The sequence below is a fragment of the Lagenorhynchus albirostris genome, chromosome X (genome assembly GCF_949774975.1).
Source record: "Lagenorhynchus albirostris chromosome X, mLagAlb1.1, whole genome shotgun sequence".
NCBI lineage: Eukaryota > Metazoa > Chordata > Mammalia > Artiodactyla > Delphinidae > Lagenorhynchus > Lagenorhynchus albirostris.
The window spans coordinates 126,315,396-126,341,547 of record NC_083116.1 but is presented as its reverse complement, the minus strand read 5'-3'; the positions used below and the strand labels follow the sequence as shown (position 1 = coordinate 126,341,547).

The 26,152-nt window shown below is 41.2% G+C and overlaps 1 protein-coding gene across 1 annotated transcript in view; it reads right to left on the bottom strand.

Moving 5' to 3' along the window:
* ANOS1 (anosmin 1) overlaps positions 1-26,152 on the bottom strand; it is a 188,470-nt gene that overhangs the window by 136,853 nt on the left and 25,465 nt on the right. Inside the window, exon 2 of the mRNA XM_060137589.1 lies at positions 14,166-14,213. Coding sequence (XP_059993572.1) covers positions 14,166-14,213 — 48 coding nt within the window. The remainder of the gene's footprint in view (positions 1-14,165; positions 14,214-26,152) is intronic.

Sequence of the window (26,152 nt, the reverse complement as noted above, 5' to 3'; positions counted from 1 at the left end):
AAGACATAACGGTTCTTAACAAACTCCATGAGACAAGCCCAAACAGAACCACAAGGAGAAATAGGTGCAATCCCTATCATAGCTGGAGACTTCAACACCCCTCTCTCAGCAATGTACAGATCCAGCAGGCAGAAAATCAGTGAAGATATGGTTGAACTCAACAGTACCAACAGTCAACTGTATATCATTGACATCTATAGACTACTTCATCCAACAACAGCAGAATACACATTTTTCTCAAGCTCACATGGAATACTCATGAAGACAGGCCACATTCTGGGCCATAAAATACACTATAACAAATTTAAAAGAAGAGATATCATACAATGTCTGCTCCCAGATCACAATGGAATGAAAACTAGAAATTAATAACAGAAAGATCACTGGAAAACCCCCAAACATATGGAGATTAAACAACACATTTCTAAATAACACATGGGTCAAAGAAGAAATCTCAAAAGTAATTCAAAATTATTTTCAACTAAATGAACATAAAAACACAACTTTTCAAAACCTGTGGCATGTAGGGGAATCAGTACTTAAAGAAAAACATATAGCATTGACTGTTATATTAGAAAAGAAAGATCTGAAATCAATACGCTAAGTTTCCGATTTACAAAACTAGAAAAGAAAGAACAAATTAAATCCAAAGTGAGGAGAAGAAAAAAGAATTAGAACAGAAATAAATGAAATTAAAAACAGGAAATCCATAAAGAAAATCAACAAAACCAAAAGCTGTTTCTTTAAAAAGATCAATAAAATCATTAAGCCTCCAGTCAGGCTAACAAAGAAAAAGAGAGAGGACACAAATTACTAATATCAGAAATGAAAGAGGGGACATCACTATGGATCACATGGCAATTTAGAGTATAATAAAGGAATACTATGAACAACTCTATGCCCCAAAATTCAATAACCTAGATGAAATCGACTAATTCCTTAAAAGATACAACCTGCCAAAACTCACACATGAAGCAATGATCTGAATATGCTTATATCTATGTTAAGACATTGAATCAATAATTAATAACCTTCAAAAACAGAAAGCACCAGGCCCACACGGGATCACTGGTGACTTCTACCAAACATTTAAGGAAGGAATTATACTAATTCTCTACAGTCTCTTTCAGAGGATAGCAGCAGAGGGATTAATTCCTCACTCATTCTATGAGGCCAACGTGACCCTAATACCCACACCAGACAAAGACATTACAAGAAAGCCGTAGAAAATTATCTCTCATGAACACAGATGCAGAAATCCTCAAGAAAATATTAGCAAACCAAATCCAAAACTGTATAAAAAGAATTCACAACATCTGACCAACAGGGATTTATCCCAGCATTGAATGCAATGCCGGTTCAACATTCAAACATCAATTAATGTAATCCATAACGATAAGAGGCTAAAAGAGAAATATCACATGATTATATTAATAGATGCAGGAAAATCATTTAACAAAATCTGACGCTCATTCATGATAAAGACTTTCAGTAAATCAGGAATAGAGGGAAACTTTCTCAACTCGATACAGACTATCTACAAAAGTACCTACAGCTATCATCAGACTTAATGGTGAGAAACTTGCAGCTACCCTGGACCAGCAATGCCAGAATCCACTGGAAGTCTCTTAGAAACACAGAATCTCAAACCCCAACCCAGACCTACTGAATCAGAGTCTTTGGAGGTGGGACCCAGGAATCTGTACTCGAGTAAGCTCACCAGGAGATGCTTAAGCATGCTAATGTTTGAGAAGCATTGCTCTAAGAAGTTGGGAGGCATAAAATAGTAGAAAGACGGAGAAAATAGAGGCCATGAGACAAGTATATTTCAAGGACAATACATGTGTGAGTTACAGCAGAGAGGAGGGCAAATTAGCTTGAGGCATGAAACTGAAGAACTTTGCGGAAGGATGGGTATAAAGGTAAAGGAGGGGCTGGCACCAAGGAGAACTGTGAGTTTTTAGGTTGAGTGATGGAGTGAATATCCATGTTTTTAATTACTATAGAGAATCCAGGGTGAGGGACAGGTTTGGAGAAGGCAAAGAGGCAACTTGGTCCAGGTCACAGAGCTTGTAAGTCACACCCTCAGCCCTGGAGCCCAAAGACCAGACTCTCCACGTGACGCTCACCACCTCTCATGCAAAGGGCAGAAGAAATGTGTCTCAATGAGGACACGGCAACTTAAAGGGTTTTTAAAGGACCGTAAATCAGAAATGATCGGTATGGAGCTGAATCCACATCTCAGGATAGAAATAATGGCAGTGGTCTGTGCACGTACAGACGGAGGAATATCGGGAAGAATGAGGCAGGTAAAGAAGGGACATTTCACTGGCCAAAAATGAAGTTCTCATTCTGCCTTCCAAAAGAGAACAAATGCCACTGTCCCATTTCCATTAGATTTCAGTGATTCAGAAAGACAGCCTTCACCTCGATACATTAAGCGTCTTAAGGCTTGATTTATGTTACTATAAATGCACTGTTGATACTATCTTAGGTCCAAGGAGAATGCAGGCGACCTAGCTTTGCGTTCGTCCTGAGCAAGACACAACCTCTCAGCAGAATGACAGCTACTGTGATGACACGGCGGACTGCAGCACGGTGGCTCACAGAGGCCGGCAGATGTGACTCTCCCAACCTAGGTTATTTTTTTCCTCCCCAATACTGTCCCCTGACTGAGCAGAAAATGATTTAGAAGTCATCTAGAAAAGCCTCCGAGCGTTTGTAATTCAACGTTCCATCAGAGTTCACTTCTCCTTATAATATTCTCCATTACCAGTTGGAAAACAAAAGTTCTAAGGAGTTTCATTGTCTTTTTGTCTCCAAACGACAAAGAAACGAAATAAACACACACAGGATGCAAACAACAAAAGCGGAGGATGGCTGCAGAAAGGAGCCGCATTCCAGAGTTTTAAAACACAGCACATCAACATGTTTGCTGCAAATTTGCCCTAGGTCCTGAAATTAGGCTTCCTGGTGATCGGAACACTTTGCGATGCAACTTCATGCAATACTTTGGGGATGGCCAAGATTTACAGTTGATTAGCCCGCATAGTTCAGTTCCTTTCTCAAAAGCTTCTAGGAAGGGATTATTTCTGTGCCCAGAGAGCCCCAGAGAATAGGGAGGGCGGCTCGCGGCCATAATGTGAATTCCCCGGACTCGGTACACTGTGCTCATTGAAGCAGATAAAGCAAAGTTAAAGAAGCATTTAGTTCTTCAGAATGCCAGCCTTAATAAGTATCTTTTTGTGGAAGGATTTAGGAGGAGGGGAGGGTTTACCCTTAGTGCAGGCATTATTTCCTCATACAAAAAGGGAAAATGTGCATACAGTTGGATGTAAAAAGCCAAAAACGCACATGCCCCCCTCGCTCCCCAAGGAAAAGATGCTGAACACACACTCCCAAACGCCCGCGCACGAATCTTCACAGCTTAATAGTCCCGAAGCCATTATGCAGCTTCTCTTGGGAAAGGCGGCTCATTCATCTGCAACCGCCCAAGTTCAACCTTGCAGCTGTGAGAACCCAGAGGCGCCCAGCCCTCCAGAGCCCCACCTTCATCAGCAGATGGACTCCAAAAGAGCTGCATCCCGTCCGGAGGAAGAGCGGGCAGCTCCCCGGCCCCTCTCCACAAAGCTGCCACCAAGGCACGTGAGAAACGTCTACGAAAGGCTGAACCGGCCACATCTGCAGGCGGCCGAACACCCGGTGACCTCCGCTTGCACAGCGCAAGGCCCGTCCTGGCCCAGGCAGCTTCCACGGTTCTCATTCCGTATGCGGAATCTGACGCAGCATCCGTCACTTGTAATTACTTAGAACGCCCGGTGTTTAATAAGGCAATGCCACGTGATCCCAGTTTTCTGACCACCAGCACACGTCTCCCCTTCAGCTCTGCCTTACCGCAACCTGTCTTCCAACACGAATATACATCAACACCCATGTGAACTGAGCTACTGGCGTGAGGAAAAGCACATGGAGATGCACACGCTGTAGCCCGAGTGGGATTTCTGCTGTAGCTCAAGAAGGTGAAATGCCCAGTTCATCCACTTCTATTACTCTATGCCTAAAATTTTCAAGAGGAACTCCCACAACCTAAGGCAGATTGGGAAGGTTCTTCATAGACATCAACATTTGCTACTCTAATAGATACTATAATAGAGAGAAAGAAGGAAAGAAAAGAGGAAGGGAGGGAGGGAGGGAGGGCCATCTTTACAAAGTGCACACTTTAAGTCACTGCCTCCCCCATGCGAATGGAAAATGAACTCACCCACATTGGTAGCTCTGCTCTGAAAAGACCCAGTTGAGAGAAGTTCTTTCTTTATTGTGTGGTTTTAAAGACTATTCTTTGACCTCTGCTATTTATGACTTAAGATCTGTGAAGACAGGGCCAAACCCCTTTGGCTCGAAAGGCGCTCACAAACAAAAGCTTTTCACCTTTGTTCCACTTACCTCATTCCCCCTCAGAACACGTCCACACGCACCCCCCGGTTTCACAACTTCAACTGCATTTTCTTCTCTCTTTTGCCCAGGCACAGCCATTACCTAACTGACAAGTGGCCACCTTCGCTCCTTTCCAAGGCATGAAGCCCTAGTTGTCAGCACCGGCTGAAAGAGCTCTGCTAGGAATATAGATGTCTTGTCATTTCACCTCAGTGAACCATGAAACTGTGGATAAAATGGTTCAGGAAACTAAACAACGTACCAGGCAAGTGTCAGCCACGATGGGGCATTTCTCTAGTTATTTGTTATTTTAGGGATTTATGGATTTATCTATTGCCTTTCTCACTCCTAAAAGGATTCAAGATAATTTACAGAGATCCACAGGATACAGCTAGAAAACAAATCTCACGTGTGTGATAAAAACAAGATAAAGGAGAAGAAAAACTGGAGTCAGGGATAGAGCTAGTTCCCACATACACGGGATAAATTTCAGTAACCTTGTTAAAGGAGGTGATTTTATTTACCATTCAGCTTTCTAACAGTCAGTTCTAAGGGGAAAACACAGTGTCCACAGGCTAAAATATCTACCAGTTTCTAAGGGACGCATAATTAGTACTGATAAAGTGAACACGATGAATGCTTTCCCAAGTCTTCTCCTAAAGATGGCATGGAATGACAGACCGCTGTCCTTGGCAAGTTTCTCAGAGTGGCCTTGGTGACTGGGTTTGTGAGACAGTTTCTGAGAATATTACACGTGCTGCATTGCAGCCACATGGGATTCAGTAAATGTCATTTGTCAAAGGACAATTTTGAGATTGTGAAAGGACATAGTCAGTCCTGTCATGGAAGCATGGATTGTACAGCATCTGGAAACTGTATATCTATCAGGCATGTATAAATACTGTTTCTCTCTGGTGCCTTTTGGTACTGCAAGGATCCCAAAGGTTTGATATTCTAGTTCTTGGCAAGTACCAGGAGACCAGCGGCTCGTTGATACGTCACTGTCATTTCACAGCCAGCAGAACTGCTGTTAGCTCTGACATCCACAGCAAAAATTACAGGTCCTAATGAGGATGACTGTTTGAATAAAAACGTCATCCTAACTCTGCCTAGACACTCATCAAAGAAGATGAAGGGAGTACTTGATAAAGATCCTCCTTAGGAAAAATTTTCTCTTCCAACCCAGAAGAAAACAAAAGGTACAAACTCAATGGTAGATCCCATGCACAGCTATGGTAATTTTAGGCTGAAAAAGAGTTTAGAACAAATGCCCAGCTTAGCCATTAAACATATATACACACACACACACACACAACACACACACACACACACACACACTTCATATTATAACCAAGCAGCACCCTATGGGACCTTCCCAGGACAGACCGTCCCCCCCATGTCCTCTGCATTCCTCTTGTTTGTAGAAAAACTTTAGCCTCCTAGGCTTTCCCTGAGTTCCAAAAAACAAATTTAATCTGAGAAGTGAAAAATGCAGAAACAAAGGAAAACAGTCAAGCAAGACAAAATAATAGTTTAGCCATTAAACAAAATCAAGGACGTTTGTTTCCTTCCCAAGGGCTATAGATAATATTCTGAGCCATGTCCTTGGGCTGTTTTGGAGATACTGAAACCCCCACCAGGTGGAAGAAGTTAACTTCATGTTGACCACAAGCACGTAGACCCCAGACCAGCTGGAACCAGAAGGTTGATGAGGTTGACTCCCAAAATACCACCAGGTTACCTCACCACCAACCAATCAAAATTATGTCCACAAGCTGATCATACACCTGCAACCCTTCTCCTCACCGAGCCATTAAAAACGTTTCCCTGAAAGCCATCAGGGAGTTTGGGTCTTTTGAGCACGAGCCACCCATACTCCTTTCTTGGCCTTGCAATCAACACTACACTTCCCTTCACCACAACCCAGTGTCAGTAGATTGGGTTTACTGCACGAGCAATCAGACCCAAGTTTGGTTCAGTAACAACATCACCCAAAGAACATCATGCTTTGAGCAATGAATCTTACAGAAAGTCCTATGACCCCAAAGATTAGAAAACAAATATACTAAGGTAATTGAATGTGATTATTTATAGGATGAAGGAAGTTCTTCCACATCAAATAGATCAAAAGTGAGAAATCTTGAGAAAGGAAAATTAATTTTTCAAATAATTAGCCTATATTCCTTCTTTAGGCAAATTAGACACAAGAGCATCTCCTAGTAAAGAGAGTGTCAGCTAGTAAAAACAGAGTTGAAATTAATACCTAGATTTATTTCCCTATAACAACTGCTCTTTTACAAACATTGAGCAATAGTGTTTCCAAGACAGACCATGTACCAACACATATTAGGCTTCTAAGAGGAACTCCTGTGTATGATTAGGTAGAACAACTTGACCCCCATGTCAAGGACCACCTACAGGATGGGGTCACAATCATGAACACAGAAAAGCAAATGCTGACCCCCCACCCCTAAATTCAAGTGAGAGTTTTCACCTCAGGGGAGACTACTTCTTGGAGAAGGCAGGGCAACTCAGCACAATGACGTATTCAGTGCCCACAAATTCTGCCCTCCCCAGCTTACTGAAGTCCAAGTCTATCTTCTTTCTGAAACATAACCATGCCCATCCTTCAATCGACACTGGTCCTCTTTGCCAGTTGCCAGCTCAAACCCAGCATCTTCAAGCAATCGGAGCTCATCCCGGCTCCTCTGTGTGCCTTCTGATGAATACAACTTCAAAACATTTGTCAGACCATTATCACCATGTGATGCATCCTGACGTATACGTGTTTCATATGTTCAAAATGCATTCCCTTTCTAAAGCCAGCTTTCAGGGAACCCTTCCTCAGTCATGAACCAAATAAGAGATTTCGTTTGCATCTTCTTTCATCAGATGGAAGGAGAAATTGATAGGAAGAGCTGAGGAAGGGGTGAGGATAAAGACTTACATAGAGGTGCTTTTTCCCCTCCACATGTCTTTGCTTTGAAGTTTACAGCAGGTGGAAGTCTTTCACATCCATAAAAACCGATATGGAAAATCAGAAACACGCTGGGCTATTAACACGTCACATGTTGGATTTAAATCCAAATAAGAACCTGTTCTTTTCCTTAAATATTGATGGTGCTATGAGCCTGGCCAAGTTTTGCAAGTTACTGCAGCACACAGGCTAGTTTCCAGGCTAAAAACACCCTGGAATGTTCCAGCTACTGATGGCTAATGATCGCCCCAAAGCACACTAATATGTTTGATAAAAGTTCCCAGCGTGGGGGCAGAAAACACTTACCATAAGAATGACGGTGTGAGGGAAAGCAAGTCAGTGACACCAGCTCAGGCTGCCTTCCATGCTGAAGGCTCCAATTAGGGCTGTGAGCTTGCATTCCAGGAGGCGGTGACAGATGGCAAATCTCTCATTGTTAAAACCATCAACTCACCGATCCACCTGCCTGAGCCCTAGCAGGGACGCTGCTGGGAGCCTTCGCTGATTCTCAGAAACCTCGGCACTCACCACTCCAGAAAGGAAGTTCTGAAACTGGGGACTCATTTAGCTCCCCCATTTGTACGTTCTTTTTGTTTTTATCTGTTGTTCCCCATTCTCTCACTTTGTTCTTTCTTTTTTTCTCCATTTCTGCCTTCACCTCAGAGATGATACCGACTTGAATGTTCCCCTACAGTGACACTGGATGGAGTACTTGAGAATGTAGCTACACATGGACCCCTAACTCAAGGCTGCTGAGGATGTGACTTTCCAGCTGCATGGAGACCCGGAAATCCAAGAGCTCAGGTGTCCCAGAGGAGAGACTTCATCTCTTGGTTAGCACAGAAGCACATCATGGTCTTTGGGGTACTTAAAATTATGCCATTTACTGGCATGATGTTATAGGATAGTCTAACAAATGTGCATTTGACAATTTTTATTCATCATGCTAGTACCATAATGCATGTACAGACTGGTATTTCAAAAGAACAGTAGCCAAACTTTCACACGCCTCACCATTTCTTTTCATACGCATTCCATACACATTTTCATTCCACTGGTTTAAGGAAATACAATATTTCTCTCTTCCTAGATTATCACATCCCATTTACTTAGAAATAACATCATGATCATTACTTATGGACATAATAACATTGGTATCCAAAATAAAGGGAATTAATTTGAACACTGGAGAAGTCTTCTACTCCTCCAGTGGCACAGTCCTACAACTTCTCTTGACAATCAATGTCAATGGTGGCTTTGCCTATGGAATAACTGGTACCTCCCAAAAGATATCAATATGTTGGACAAGAGACGCTCAGTATACGTCAACTTTGTCCTTGAAGTCGATTACACAAAGTCAGGGAAAACTGTATGAATGTCAGTAAGTATTACAATAGGCTTTAAATGTTTGAAAGGATATAAAACAACTGAACTTTCAAACTGTTGTACACTAGAATATTACAAAAAAATAACTGTTCAACTTTGGTTCTTTGCGTGTTTGGACATAGCGCATTTCCATGGGTGCCTGAGTTTTCATTTTCCTCCTTAAGATGTATTTTCCTGGGGCTCTATGGATTTAAAGTCATTACCACATAAATCACAGAAGGCATCTAACACAACCCAAAAACCTTCAACAGTCACATTCAGTTATGTTTCTGGGGTTTGACCTTTATCCGATAAGTTTCAGAGATGTCAAATGAAACTGCCCAGATGTTCATGCAAGCAAAACCAATCTTCCTCACCTCGAAATCTGGCTCTGAATAAACCTGCAAAATCACTAAGAATCTGGAGTTAGAGCCCTTCTAAGAACCGAACTCCCACTGAGATCAAAGCAACATGCCACCGCACCAAGATTGAGCCCTAAATTACTGCTTTTCAACTCAAATCCTCACAACCAAATGGGAAACAAAAGTCGGGTGAGTGAGTTATAACACCCAAAAGGAGAAGGATGAGCATGCCTGCTCCCAGACAGGGGTGCGTGTCAACAAGAATGCCATTCTTGGATGCAATGCTTAGAAAGGTAACTGAGCAGCGTAAGGTCAAAGGATGCTTATTTTATAAAGTAAATGCATGACTCACACGCAAATATAAAATGAACAAGTGTCCAAGATTTAACTCATGAAATACTGCAAGAACCAGTAGTATGTTACATGTGGTTCAAAGGAGAAATCCAAGAAATATAAATATATTCACACAAAAACAAATGCTAGAATGGATGTACAACTAGATGCAAAATGGTCTATCGATGGGGGAAGCATCAACTGCACTACACTGCACACAACCATTTGCATTTCCGTGGACAAGAAACACCTGCATTATTACCAGCTTTCTACGTTTACAGAGTAACAAAATAGCTCAAAGACGATGAGCAACGCAGATAACCTGCAAGGGTGCAAGAGGGGACATCCAGCCGTATTTTGCCCATCTTGAAGCGCTCCACAATTTTTACTGGCTCTAATAATTGCGTCTTAACACTGAATTTTCAACAATTAATTGTGATTTGATGTTTTCTTACTGTTGTTTACCATTCCTTCATTCACTCATTCAACAAATCCTCTCAAGCTGACCAAAAATGTTCCACACAGGAGGCTAGAAACTGTCCATTTTTTAGTTTGAATACACCAAGATATGTCTTTGTACTGAGAGACAAATGCAACTTTACTCTTCTGTTTTTGACTGATTTTGCATATGTGAATGCAACGGCAAACTCTGGCAAATGGGCAAGTCCAGCCGGGCACTTGTTTGTGTACAGCCAGCAGGCAAAGAATGGTTCTTACATTTTTTAATGGTTGGGAAAGATAATAAAATTTCATGACATGAACATTACATGAAATTCAGATTCCAGTGTCCAACCATAAAGCTTTATTGGAACACAGCCACTGTCCTTTGTTTAGGGACTATCTAGCACTGATTTCAGGCTACAGTGGCCACATGAGTAGTTGCCACAGAGACTTTATGGGCTACAAAGATGGAAATATTTACTATCTGGCCTTTAACAGAAATTGTATATGATGTGGACTTCCCTGGTGGTGCAGTGGTTAAGAATCCGCCTGCCAATGCAGGGGACATGGGTTTGAGCCCTGGTCCGCAAGATCCCACATGCCGCGGAGCAACTAAGTCCATGCGCCACAACTACTGAGCCTGTGCTCTAGAGCCCGCGAGCCACAACTACTGAGCCTGCGTGCCTAGAGCCCGTGCTCCACAACAAGAGAAGTCACCGCAATGAGAAGCCCGCGCACTGCAACGAAGAGTAGCCCCCGCTCGCCGCAACTAGAGAAAGCCCGTGCACGGCAACGAAGACCCAACGCAGCCAAAAATAGATGAATAAATGAATAAAAATAAAGAAATTGTGTATGATGAGCATTAGAATTCCTAACATATAATGAGCCCCTGAAAAGGTGCCTGGCGCATACCACATGCTCGGTAAATTATATGTTTATTTTCCTTCATATAATAAGGTAAAACTGCCGAGAACAGGAGTGTGTTCTTCAATTCCTTTATAACGCGCAAAATGCACAGACCAGGGTTCTTCAACCTCCCTCGGCGCTACTGAGCTTGGAGCTTCTTCACTGTGAGGGCGTCCTGTGCATTGTAGTTTGTCAGCATTCCTGACCTCCACCCACTAGATGCCAGTAGTGACGACCAAAAACGTCTCCCGCCATTGCCAAATGTCCCCTTGGGAGCAGAATCGCTCCAGCTCGAGAACCACTGGCCTCAAACCATGCAGGACAGTAAGTCACTGCTCTACATCATCTAGGAGCTAAATGATGCCAAAGACCCCTGACTTCATAGTACTGGCTTCATTATAGGAGGAAGATTTTCCTAATTAATAATAAATAACCATGCTAAGTTACATGGATACAAAATGGATTATAACCTTTTTCCTGAAGGTAATACAGTAATGACGTACTTTGGGGGAGGAAGAAAATGTACTGTATGGACTTCATTCATGGATTCATTCACAAATATTTGGTGAGCAACTACTCTGTGCCAAACTCCATTCTAGGCTTGAAAATACACAATGAACAAAGACAACTCTGTCGATGCCCCTCGGAGCTTACTTTCTGGTGAAGGAGACAAACTCTCAGAGATAAAGGAACAACTGTATAATGTCGTGCGGGTATAATAAGGCCGAGGAAGTGTGTAAATGGGTGGGAGGTGACCTGGGAGGGCAAGGCTGAGAAGGTGGCATTTGTGCTGAGACATGAATGGGGTGTGGAGAGCTGGGTGACTGCGGAAGGAGCCTTCTGGTGAAGGGAAAAGCAGGCTTGATGGGGGTAAAGCAGAGGAGAAAGTTGGAGAGAGAGCACAGGCAGACAAGACAGGGCCCATGTTTTAGACTGAGTGAGGTAGGAAGATATTAAAAGGTGTGAGGCAGACAGCAGCAAGATTCAGCTGATATGTTTAAAGGGTCTTTCCAGCAGCCACGTGGGTCGAGTAGAAGCTGGGAGACCCAAGAGGATGCTCCTGGATGGGTCCAGGCAAGAGATGATGGCAGGATGGACAAGGCAGGCAGTTAGATGGGAAGAAGAACTCACCTTCTGGAGGGATCCTGAAGGTGATGGGCTTTGCAAACACAACGAGAACTAATTAGAAAGTGTGTACTTTCTATAAAATATTATGTAAACTTTATCTTTTAATATATATTCAGAAAGTTATATCATCAGCATTATTTCTTGATTTGATGAGGTGTTTTTACTCTTCTGTCCGAGTATTTGCTCAAAATGGTTTTTCAAGTTGTTGGTCTCTATACAACACAGCCTAGGAGATGGCATTCCAAACTTTAGTTTACCTCTACTGATTTGCTGAGTGATTCCAGGACATTATCCAATACGTATGTGCCTGAATTTCCCCATGTGTAAAATGGAGTTACCACCGCTCACCCTTCACCTCATTAACCTAAAAAGCAAAGGAAAAGGCTACACAATGCTTCATGAATCTCAGAAGAAGTGCAAACTGTAATTATCTGCAAACGTATCCCATGGTGATAATATCCAAAAGACATAAACTTTGATTAACATGTAAGATTCATCCCCAAGTATTCAGACTAAAGACAACCCTTAAATTTATGTTGGCTTTGTAATATATTTCAAAGTTTCTGTTGAAGTTATCTATGACTTACTGATTCATTTCTGCTTTCAGGCAAAAGGAATTGATTTCTTTTCTTGTCAAGTTCAGTCTCTCAGGTCAGCCTTGATCATTCAATTACAAAACATGGTTTAACAATCTGTATTCCCTAGGGCTGCAATGTTCTTTAATTAGGATATTTTAAAAGCAGTTTAAATGAACGTGTCCCATTCAAATTTCAAGTGTAAAAAAAATTAATTTCTTGATGGCATAAGGAGAAAAGAGGTGCTTATGAGAAATAATACTGATACAACAAATTATTATTCAAGTAATACCCAACTAACAAAACTGGACAAAAACACTACTTATGAAATTTAGTCAGCCTCATAGCCATACATTCATACACACACACACACACACACACACACACACACACACACACACACACATATATATCCTCTCCTGCAGTGATGACATAAACAAATTACCCAAAACACCAACTGAAGAACAATGAATATAACAGATAACCAGAAAATATCTTATCAGAGCAAATATGTATGATATTATATAAAAAGAGTTAAAGGATCATAAACCAGACATTTCATTTCTGCCCAGGATCTAGAGAGTCAGAACTAAGCAAAGTTTGTTTCCACCAAATAATTTCACATTCACATAAATAATTCTGTTCTGTTTTTAATAACGCTCATGCGGATTAAATGACACAACGCATGCATGAATGTCAGAATGTATCATTATAGTGAAGTTTTAGGTTTAGGAACATTATTCTACAACCGTTTACTTTGAGATAATTTGTTTGAAAGACCTTTCAAACTAATAATGTTCTTCATAAATATGCTGTTTCATATTATTGTGTATTGCTCAGATGAAATTTTGGTTGTAAAATCAAGGAATGCTTCAATTTTCGGTCTAATAGTCGTAACCATGAAAGAAATCTCATCAAACGCTATTACAATCCCAAAGTGCTGCAGTATTGATAGCAAGTTTCAACTTTATTCACTTATATAATCTGAATAAAACCGACTTTGAGACTGGAGCTGAAGCATATACATACATATATACTCTCTCTATAAACATATAAATATATTTAAAGATGGTGATGTTTGGGGACTGAGGTAAGAAATCTATGCTATGAAACATATGAATGAGTATAATGATAACTTTAGAGCATGTGTGTGCAACAAGAAATACTCAAAGATAGAAAAGAGACTGCTTAAAGAATCCGATTAGCGAATGAGCAATTCCCACACACAAACACAATAAACACATACAAAACAACTTAGGTGTAAGGAGAATGCATGAAATCTTCTCGTGTAATCAGAAGATGTTTTCTCCTTAAAAATACTTTTGATTGAAATAACTAGAGAATAAAGAGAGAAATAAGGTAGTGTACAGCAATGTTGATATATGTATCTTGATTGCAGTGGTGGCCACACTGACTAAATCCATACATGCGATAAAATCTCATAGAACTATATACATGCCTTGTACCGAGGCGATCTTCTGCTTGTGATATTGTTCTACACATACGTAAAGGGTAACCGCTGGTGGGAAATGAGTGAAGAGTACATGTGATCTCTCTGCACTAGCTCGGCAACGTCCTGTGACTCTACGGTTGTTACAAAACGAAGCGTTCTTTAAAATACTGACATAGTTGTAGGGAACGTACCTTAGAACACTGCTTGTGATTTTGGCACCAAACCAGGGAACCGTTGTTCTGCGAAAAGAAAAAGAAATATTGACTCATTAAAGAATTTTCTATTTGAAATCTACATACACCTGTGTGTAGTAATAATTTTGAAATACTTGCATTAATGAAAGACCGATTTTGCCACCCTGATGTATGTCCCTCTTCCTAAAATAGGATATCATTTTTTGCCCTTGACTTTATGATACAAATACATATAAAATAATGAAGATTTCAAGGTGTTTCAAAAGGAAAAGTGTCTGAGCCGTCTCTCGGGTGTGCTGAGCAACAGAATACAGACCAACAGGAAAATGACCGCTAGACGGTTCTTCCGTAGTAAGAGGCTGTGGTAAATTTACAAGTTGGCATCCTGGAGACTTTCAATTTTAACCAATTCAGTAATAAGTGTTTGAGCCTGGACGTCAAATCCCATGGGAAAAACCTCCTCTTTCCCTTTCACTGGGATGTGTGACTCTGGACAAGGGAATTACTATGTCTGTCCCTCAGTCTGTATCTGTCTGTAAAGCATAAGGACAATATCTCCTGCATGAGGTCAGTGGGATAACTAAGTGAGACACAATCCACTTCGCACAGCTTGACAGTTACTCAACATGTACCAAATACTAGGACCAGGATTTATTTATTAAAATTTATTTTATTGAAGTATAGTTGATTTACAACGTGTTAATTTCTGCTGTCCAGCAAAGTGATTCAGTTATATAAATATATACATTCTTTTCCATATTCTTTTCCAGTATGGTTTATCACAGGATATTGAATATAGTTCCCTGTGCTCTACAGTAAGACCTTGTTGTTTATCCATTCTCTATATACAATAGTTTGCATCTCCTAACCCCAAACTCCCAATCCTTCCCATCCCCAACACCCCTCCCCCTTGGCAACGACAAGTGTGTTCTCTATGTCTGTGAGTCTGTTTCTGTCTTGTAGATAAGTTCATTTGTGTCACATTTTAGATTCTACATATAAGTGATATCCTGTGGTATTTGCCTTTGACTTACTTCACTTAGTATGACAATCTCTAGGTCCACCCACGTTGCTGCAAATGGCATTGTTTTCTTCTTTTTTATGGCCGAGTAGTATTCCATTGTATACATGTCCCACATCTTCCTTATCCATTCATCTGTTGATGGACACTTAGGTTGCTTCCATGTCTTGGCTATTGTAAATAGTGCTGCTATGAAGATAGGGTTGTGTGTATCGTTTTGAATATAGCTTTGTAGGACTATGATTTATTATCCCCAGTATTTGAATTTCTGCTTGAAACTTGTCATTCCACATGACTAAAATTTTGGTGATGGTTGGACTGTGATATTTACATCAGATTGTTCTAGGCTGGGGTGGTTGAAACAGATAACAGAAACAGTCATCCGAAAATTAAGATGCTGTGGCCTCCTGTTCTTTGAAGTTCAAGGTTGGGTATGAGATAAAGTAGTCCATTTCCTATGTATGAATGCCTAAGCTTTTAAGAACATCGGTATGAATAGAATAGTATCACCTTTGTTTGCAGTTAAAAGAACATTGAACCAATAATATATCTTTTGAAAAATACTTATTACACGTTTATTGATATATAATTCACAAACACAAAAGTTACTTATATAACTCACTGGTTTTCAGAAGAAAGGTTGTGCGACCATCACCACTAATTTCTGAACTTTCTCATCACCCCTGACAGAAAGCATTACCCATTAGCAGTCCTTCCACCCAGGTCCTGGCCACCACGAACGTACTTTCTTTCTCTATAAATTTACCTACTCTGGACACTTGTTATAAACGGAATCATACAATATGTAGTCTTCTGTGTCCGACTTCTTTCATTTCATCATGTTTTACATTGTGTTAAATGATATACTATTTTTGCTTCATCTACATTGTCATATATGTCAATACTTCATTCTTTTTCGTTGTCACGTTCCATTGTATGGATATTTGCTCTTCCAGTCACAGTAATGTATCTTAATAATACAGGATTCCCAAAACCACTGGGTAGATCTCAACTGTTTAGGATTAGAAATTTCCCTCTCCTATCTAAAACTCACTCAGCTGTAGGTCTCAGTCCCACAGTAAGGCTTTAGCTATGAAATCTCTGCACCATACGGCCCTAACTTTCCCCTTTACAGTCTTAACTCCCCCAAATTGCTGAACACCTCTGCCATTTTAGATAATGCGGTATGAACCTACTCATCCCCTTATTAAGGTCCACACATCTTCAGGGGGCCCTCATCTCTCTCTACATATCAATGTTCATCAGTCCGACAAACAAGGGCTGAAGCTGGAGCAGTATATGAACAGCCTGGGCTGAGGTTAAGTATGATCTTTGGCAGGGTTGACATCAGAGAAATAATTAGATTGGGCAGAGGCCAAAGCTGGACCAACAGTGGACATGGTTTAATTACTGGAAATGACGTGTTAGTAAAAAGGGTGCAAGAAAGAGGGCATTACGGGCAAATTGGTGTTTCAGAAAAGGAGCTCTTGGCCTGGTGACAAACTCAAAGTTCACAGGGGGGGTTAGGCAGACTGAGCTGTCGGTCATAAACAGGGTGACAACTGCAAGAAAAAGCAGGGGCCAAACGTTGAGGAGTATATTTTCACAGGAAAGCTGACAACAGGGTCCAGGGCAGCTTTGGAGAACGTCACCCTCATTGTCTTTTCCCGGAAGGCTCTTTGGTCCATGCGGGGTTGGGTCCCACTGGGACTTCCGAGGACCACGTCTGTCAGAGAACATCCTGGCCCCAACTTGAGTGCTCTGTGCTCACAGCCCAGAGATGGGAACCAGTGGGGTTCCTTCTAAAGAGACTCAGGGCTGAAGTGAATGGACGCCAATCTAAGAGACTAGGTCAGGGCCAGATCCTGACAACCGCCTGCACCAGGTCTGAGGACCTCCTGCCTCCTCGTGTCAGGTCAGAGGGTCCGGCCCCTTGCTCTGGGAACCTTGACCTCGGACCAGCTTCCACCTCCTTCCCCTCCAGGTCTGCCTTTTCCTGGACAGATGGGCGGGACCTCTGGATGCCTGCCTCTGCTGCATGTGCCGCACAGCTCTTGAGAGATGTATCACACCCTCTCCTGCTGTAGCATCTGTTTTCTTTGATCTAAGCCTTAGCTCCTCAACTAGAGTGTGTGGTCCAGCAGACCGGCCTTCCTGTTTGCTCTCTGCTTCAAAGTTTCACAGTAGCAACTGGACCAGCTCCTGATTCTCACAGAGGTGGCTTCCATCAAAGGCCATGCAAAGGTGATTGGGCCTGCGAAAGCAGGCGTGGCAACTACTGCTTGCCCCCCATTAGTGGCTGACAAAATGTTACCCGTGGGGTAATATGCCACTGACCTGATTATTACCTATAAATATTACCATGATGACATGACTGGCCACATCTATATAGCAGGCACTCGCTCTGGTGTTGGACATATTCAGCCCCCCATAACCATCCCGTATACGACACAAGTTTCATTTACCCATTTTCTACTTAAGAAAGTGGGAGTCAAAGACGGCAACTAAAGTACGGACATCCTGAAGCCAGTGGTTAAACTCAACTGTGAGTACCCCAGTGAGGAAAGCTGAGTGAGACACAGGGTGAGATTTACAGTGGGCTGTGAAGGAATCTCCAGGTTTATAATCTCGGAAGGAGAGCAGAATTGGTCCAGACAGCCCTGAACGCCGTAAGCTCAGGGAACAGCAGATCAGATGGATGGGCTGGAACAGACAATAGGAGAGGAGGTTGGCTGAGTAGGTAGAAAGCAGATTACAGTGGATTTTGACTTATTGGAAATAAAATATTTTATTTAGTAAATGTCAGGGGGTTTAAAAAGAAAATAGAGGATTCGATCTGTGAGATGCTCTGTTCATGGCACACCTTGGTTAGAATCCTTTTGCTCCCTTTGTAGATGAAATGGTCCAACCTCAACAATAAAAGAATCCGGCAAAGACTGTCTTCAGCCGCCCAGCAAATGCAAACTCTGCGCCCCCTCCCATGCTGAAACACAGTGTTCCCTGTCCTATTGGCTCGAATACCCCAATAGCCACAAAGCCCATCTGTTGTCTACATTTTATTGGGAGTTAATATCAATGCATCTCCTCAACCACAGCATTTTCATTTTAAGCACAATTTCCCATTAATCATCAAATGAAAAGCTGTCATTAGAAAGAAATATTCGGGGCAACAGCGAGCAGGCATGAAAGATTATTGTGATTATAATCATTTCTTTTTTCATTACTGAAGATAGTATGTCACAGTTTGCTTGGGAAGATTAAAAAGGTAATCCATGCAAAGTATTTAGCAAAATATTTGGCACAGAGTTAGATATAAAAAAAAATTTTTTTTAAGGCCATTGTGATTATTGATGTTACTTCCTTTGTTTGCCATTATGTTTGTTCTGAGGAGTGCAGGAGTAATCCTGGACTTCCAGTCTCCCAGCTCCTGTGTGTAACACTCATCCTAGGCTAACCGGTTCCATCTTATTAGTGAGGCTTGGGGGGTGCAAGGGGGGCGGGGGGAATTATCATGGATTTTTCCCTGGGTGGTAGCAATTTTCCCATGTTTGCCAATGTGATGAGACAGCAATTGCTCTAACTGCCTTTAATTGGCCATTTGTATTTCCTTTACAGTGAACTGTCTATGCGTTTTACCATTTCTATTTTGGATGGTTTACCCTTTTCTTAGCAACTGCAGCAGCTATTAGTACCAATTAGACTTAATAATAACTTGTCTGTAATAGGTGGTGTAAAATGTTTCCAGTGCATCACTTGTCTTTTGAATTTATTCATGGAGTTTTCTCTCTGCAGAAATTTTCTACACACACACACATTTCCACCCTATTTCCTTTTTGGGTTTTGGGTTTCCTATTGTTCTTAAAACAATCCCCCCCCCCCATGTCAAGGTATTGCAGCTGCCCTATGCCTTTGCCTTTATCAATCACCATCGGCCATACATACAATTTATCTCTACAAAGAACTTCTACAAACCCTGCCTAATGGCATCAAGGATGTCTATAAGCCCCTGAGTAACTCCAGCCACTGTGTTTGGGCCAGGTGTGCACGTACACTGCACCATCCACCTATGCTGCTTACCTGCTCTTACCTCTCTTTGAGCAGGAAAGCAATGGAAAAAGACAAGAATCCGGTACATTTCAACATGCCGCCTCGGGGAAGTTTTTAGTTGCATTACAATAGCCTTCACCACTAAAGCCAATTGACAACAACAACAACAAAGTCTCGCTCTGGCTAAAAGCCAGCAAAATAAAGAGACAAAGTACTTTAGGCATGAAAGACATTTGCCTCTAGAATCATCATTGTAACCTCCAGGTAGGATCAGACAGCGGGACTTTTGTAATTATCTCAAGATTATATCCTGTATTTTATTGGTTTAACTAGATCAAACATGAATGCCACTCAATCCAACTTTCAAAGAGTCTATATAAAGTTCAATCAACTGCACCCAGACACTATTTCAATGATATTTTCAAAGTCCCTCCATTTCTAGCCTTTTGATTTTTTCCTTTAAGAAAAATAATTCTTCAAAAGCTTCAAGTAAACACTTCACTCAAAGACAGCCCTCAAGGGAAGGATAAAGAGAGATGAAAACTAGTTATCTAGATACAACCATCTGCAAAGAAAGCAGAGAATTAGGACAGATCCCACTTGTTTTTTTAGCATAAGCAGGGGACGGTGTGGAAGAGCCCCAAGGCCTGAGCAGTGGGCAGTTTCGGAAACTCAGCCCTGAGCGACTGCCCAACAGCAGGACAGAACATTTGAGTTGAAACCGTTCCAGAAAACCCACAATAGACCTAAACTTTACAAATCAACCCTATGAAACCACAAGGAACTAGCTGTGACTCCATCGATGATTTTCATTTCATGTTAAATGTAAAGTTTCTAAAATGAAGGCATAGATTAAAATTTAGCAGCTCATTTTCATCCAGAATATTTTCCTATTACTTTGGAATTAAGAAATAAAATAGTTGATTTCGTTTATTGTTATAAGGATATTCCTTTCTATTGTCGATACACTCACAAAGTTTCTCAGGTGTTCCACAGCAGCTAAAAGAGGGGTCCAGGACACTTAAATTGAGACTCAGCATTTCCATGGCTCAAAATATTTTTTAAAATGAATCTTTGCTAGTGGTCATCACAACGATACATTCATTCAGAATATTTCTCAGGAAACTTAAATGCATATTGCTAAGCGAAAGAAGTCAGTCTGAAAAGGCTACAGTATTGTATGATTCCAACTCTATGCCATTCTGGAAAAGGCAAAACTATGGAGACAGTGAACGGATCAGTGGTTGTCAGAGGCTGAGGGGAGGGAGGGATGAACAGACAGAGCACAGAGGAGTTTTAGGGCACTGAACCCACTCTGTATGATACTGTAATGGTGGATACATTATACATTTGTCCAAACCCATAAAATGTACAAGAGCGAATCCTGATGTAAACTACGGACTTGGGGTGATGATGACATGTGGATGAAGGGTCGTCAAGGTAGCAAATGTACCACTGTGGGGGAGGGTGATAACAGGAGAGGCTGTGCACGTATAGGGCCAGAGGGTATATAGGAACTCTTTGTATTTTCTGCTCCATTTTGCTGTGAACCTAAAACAGCTTTAAAGCAAAGTCTACTTAAAAGGTAAAAAAAGCTATGTGTTTACATCTGTTGTTTAGAGGAGGAGTTCTTTCACATGTTATGGACCATCCTCAGTAAATAAACAGCCTTTTCATTAACCAGTCCCCCTAAAAAATTTCCCTCTGAATTCTACAAATCTCTCAGAGTGAACTGAATTCTACAGGAAAACAGTATCTGACCGTACAAATACACCTCTCCAGACACCCAGCCCTCCCCTCTGGCCCCTACCACCGGAATGCAGGGCCCGGCCACGTGCTTTGCTTCACTTCTTCACACCTGGCAAGCTTGTCCAGGAACGAGAACCTCTGTAAGTGCTGTCTTCCCACCCAGAACCTGTCCCCTCCCCAAGTCGACTCCCATGCACCCTTCAGGTCACTGCAAGTGCCACTTCTTTCAGGAAGCCTTCCCTGACTACAACAGCTCCCCTGTTGCACATGCTCTGCACCTCCCTGTACTTCTCTTCCGACGCACTCTGCACAGTTGCCAAGTATAAACATATTCGTGTTGTCTTTCCTTAGTGATCATCACGACCACTCCCCACCTCGGCCCCGCCTATGACCTCCTTAAAGACAGAATGTGTCTATATCTCCCCCTCACCACTGGCTCCCTCCTGATCTTAATGAATATTGACTGAATAAATACATGAATGGAATAGGGAGTCATACAAATAAATTTAAACTTAATCATTAGATCATGAGGAACTGAAAAGAAGGAAATAAATAGATGGAGCTGAACAAATTTTTCATCTTCTCTGGGTGGAGCTTTTAGGAAATGGCCTCATTATTTTGTTTCCTGTAGAGTGTCCAAGAGATTGGGCCTGAGAATATGAAAATCTGAACAAAAACTTGTATTCAGAAGCAAGTACAAATTACTTAAGAAATAGTCATGCTAATTATCTTTTTATAGATGTAAATAAAGTCATCTAAAGAAAAATTTATAGAACAGCAAGGGCTCGACGATGCCATATGGGAAAACATTACTTTCATTAACACTTTACTATGAATTTTAATAAGGAATATGCTTACAAATTCTGTCTGTGGGAGAACACTAAATGAGGACGCAACTTTTACTACTTACTGTCTCTGACAGAATGCTGGGACCCACCACAGAATCGGAGATGCTAGCTTCTGTTAGCACAGCTCAGGCAGTAGTCTTCCAACTGTAATCTCCTCCAAGAGGAAGTGCTAGTTCTGAATTCATTCTTGCCACAGCTATGATTTTGGGTATGTATTCACTGAACCATGTTTGGTCATAAAATTTATATTTTCAGGAGAAAATTCTGGTAAATTGTGCATTCTCCACAAAATCACATAAAGCCCTGGAAGATTTCAAGACTGAATAAATGACTTGTGCCGAAAGAAATCCAACCTTAGGTAGGTTTAGAGGGAGCATGAAATGTAATAACTAAAATTTAGTAAATGACTTGTATTACAAAGTAAGGGAAGCACGAGCAATAGAGTACCTATATAAATTAAACAACGCCAGCACTGTTCCTGGGAAACCGAGAAAAAGAAGCGTCGGTATAAACTTCATTCTCTTCCCAGCTCCTCCTTCACAGCAGGGACAAGAAACGGTGTCGATGAAGATGAATGCAGATTATAAAGGCAGGCGTATGCTCAGACATCACTCTCAAGTGTTTACTTCACTGGTAAATTGTGTGGATTCTCCCAATTCCAGGAACCTCTCCCCAGTCGCCATACCTGCTTGTCTGGAAAGTAAACGCCTATGGAATAAAGGGCCCAGGCTGGCAGGGCAGAGGTACAAGGGTTCAGCAGGTAGGAATGACCATCTGCTTCGAAGTGCTGGAAGGGTTATCTCCAAGGTAGGTGGCTTGTGTCGGCCACACCCACTTCTGTTTCCAACCCTTACTTTGAAGGGTCCCTGACTTTAGTGTTGATCATTTGTTTGGGTCTCAGTGATGGTGAGAAAGACAAGACTGGGAAGAAGAGAAGGAGCCGTAGGGAAGGAAGTGGATGAAATAGGCAAGGAAGATAGAAAAGGTCCCAAAAGTCTGGGTTAAGTGGCATATTAAGTCCTTGGGCATAAACACGAGATGCTAAAACCTCTCTAAAATTTAATATAAAAGCACATTTTGCTTTTGTCATCAAGAGGCGAAGGCAAATCTTCTGCATTCTTTAAGATGATTATAACCCAGCCACACTAAAGCCATTGGCATGAGGACTGCCTCTCAGCGGCCCCTTTGGTGGGCGCCTGAATGAAGAGGTGGTACTTTCTGACACTAGGAGGCTAGGCTCAGTTATGTAGCTTCAGCTCGGTCTCCATGGCAACCACCGGGCCGGCCCGTCCAACTTTGGATATGCGGTCCCCACTAAAATCTGAGTATCCCAGCTACACCTGCAGTCCACAGGAATTAGAGACAAAGCACAGAAAGAAAGTTTGGTGGACACGAGGAGGCAATGAGCTCTGGAAACATGATTAATGACCAGGATCCACTTGTTTGGACCTAGAACATCCCCTTTCAACAACCTTAGGAGAAGTCCCGAGATAACACACCATGAAGACATAAAATCTGATTGTTTCTGAAGTCGGGGTGCTTCTTACCCCAACTGCCATGAATGTGCACCATCATTGCTGGCCAGGTGGCAGTCATGACATAGAGGTCAACACTTTACACATGTGAACTTGGTGGTCACAGTTGTGCACGCTATCACCATTTACACTGAGTTGTGTACCTTGTTGGTTCTATACATGTTGGGTTTAATTACTACTTAAAGTGTGACTTGAAAGATCAGAAAGAGAAATTAAAGAAACAATCCCATTTACCATCACATCAAAAAGAATAAAATACCTAGGAATAAACCTACCTAAGGAGGCAGAAGACCTGTACTCAGAAAACTATAAGATACTGATGAAACAAAGCTGACACAAACAGATGAAGAGATATACCATGTTCTTGGATTGGAAGAATCAATACTGTCAAAAGGACTATACTACACAAAGCAATCTACAGATTCAATGCAATACCTATTGAATTACCAAAGGCATTTTTCACAGAATTAGAACAAAAAATTGTACAATTTGTATGGAAACACAAAAGGCCCTGAATAGCCATAGAAATCTTGAGAAAGAAAAACAGAGCTGGAGGAATCAGGCTCTCTCACTTCAGACTATACTACAAAGCTACAGTGATCAAGACAGTATGGTACTGGCACAAAAACAGAAATATAGATCCATGGAACAGGATAGAAAGCCCAGAGATGGACCCACGCACATATGGTCACTTTATTTTTGATAAAGGAAGCAAGAATATACAATGGAGAAAAGACAGCCTCTTCAATAAGTGGTGCTGGGAAAACTGGACAGCTACATGAAAAAGAATGAAATTAGAACATTCTCTAACACCATACACAAAAATAAACTCAAAATGGATTAAAGACCTAAATGTAAGGCCAGATACTATAAAACTCTTAGAGGAAAACATAGGTACAACACTCCTGACATAAATTGCATCAAGATCTGTTTTGATCCTCCTCCTAGAGTAATGGAAATAAAAAAAAAATAAACAAATGGGACCTCATTAAACTTAAAAGCTTTTGCACAGCAAAGAACCATAAACAAAATGAAAAGACAACCTCCAGAATGGGAGAAAATATTTGCAAATGAAGCAACTGACAAGGGACTAATCTCCAAAATACACAAACAGCTTATGCAGCTCAATATCAGCAAAACAAATAACCCAATCCAAAAATGGGCAGAAGACCTAAATAGACATTTCTCCAAAGAAGACATACAGATGGCTAAAAAGCACGTGAAAAGATGCTCATCGTCACAAGTTATTAGAGAAATGCAAATCAAAACTACAGTGAGGTATCACCTCATACCAGTCATCAAAAAATCTACAAATAGTAAATGCTGGAGAGGGTGTGGAGAAAGGGGAACCCTTCTACACTGTTGGTGGGAATGTAAATTGGTGCAGCCACTAAGGAGAAGAGTATGAAGGTTCCTTAAAAACCTAAAAATAGAGCTACCATAAGATCCAGCAATCCCACTCCTGGGCATATATCCGGAGAAAACCATAATTTGAAAAGATGCATGCACCCCAATGTTCACTGCAGCACTATTTACAATAGCCAAGACATGGAAGCAACCTAAATGTCCATCGACAGATGAATGGATAAAGAAGATGTGGTACATGTGTACAATGGAATATTACTCAGCCATAACAAAGAACTAAATAATGCCATTTGCAGTGACATGGATGGACCGAGAGATTGTCATACTGAGTGAAGTCCGACAGAGAAAGACAAATTACCCTATGATATCGCTTATACATGGAATCTAAAATAATGGTACAAATGAACTTATTTACAAAACAGAAATAGAGTCACAGATGTAGAAAACAAACTTATGGTTACCAAGGTGGAAAGAAGGGGAGAGGGATAAATTGAGAGATTAGGATTGACATATACACACAGCTATATGTAAAATAGATAACAACTAAGAACCTACCGTATAGCACAGGGAACTCTACTCAATAGTCTGTAATGATCTATATGGGAAAAGAATCTAAAAAAGAGTGGATATATGCATATGTATAACTGATTCACTTTGCTGTACAGCAGAAACTAACACAACATTGTAAATCAACTATGCTCCAATAAAAATTAATTTTAAAAAATGTGATTAAAATAATTAGACTAAGATTTGACATTGAAAGGAAGAATTATTCTGTGCTCAGAAATGCAAAGACTAAAGAGGTACAGCAAATATTCATTGGTGGAAAGACTGAACTTGCACATTTTCATATTTTCTTGTAACTAATAACTAATACTTTATAGGATTTAAGGAAGGAGCATGTCACAGGTAGGTGAATCTGTGCTACACATTCTTACTAATATATGAACAAAAGGATTCACAATCTCATGCAAAAATGCAAATGAAGGCGGAAGAAATCTCCAAATCTCCTGGACCAGATGAAAGCTGTTAACAAAGCAACAAGATATTAGCGAGACCCAGTGATGCTTCATAAATGACCATCATTAAACCATCTGTCATTATTCACAATCACTTTTTTAAAATCTTCGGGTTATGTAAAAATGGCTGTTCTGCCCATGGCTTCGTAGATCCCGTGAAATCTTGTATACAGATGTAGGTCAGCTCTCCACAAATCCCTTTCTCCTCCATACTGACATATCTTCATAGTTACTCTTCTGGGGACTATTCCCCCTTTCCCTAATCTGCAGCCAGGAAATAAGTAGTGAGTGATTTATTAAACTGGTAACTATTTTCTAGAGAGTCGGCCTGTGATGATAAGGAGCAGGGGATGGTCAGCGGATGTAGGAAGGTCTGCCCATACCACAAACACCGAAGGTA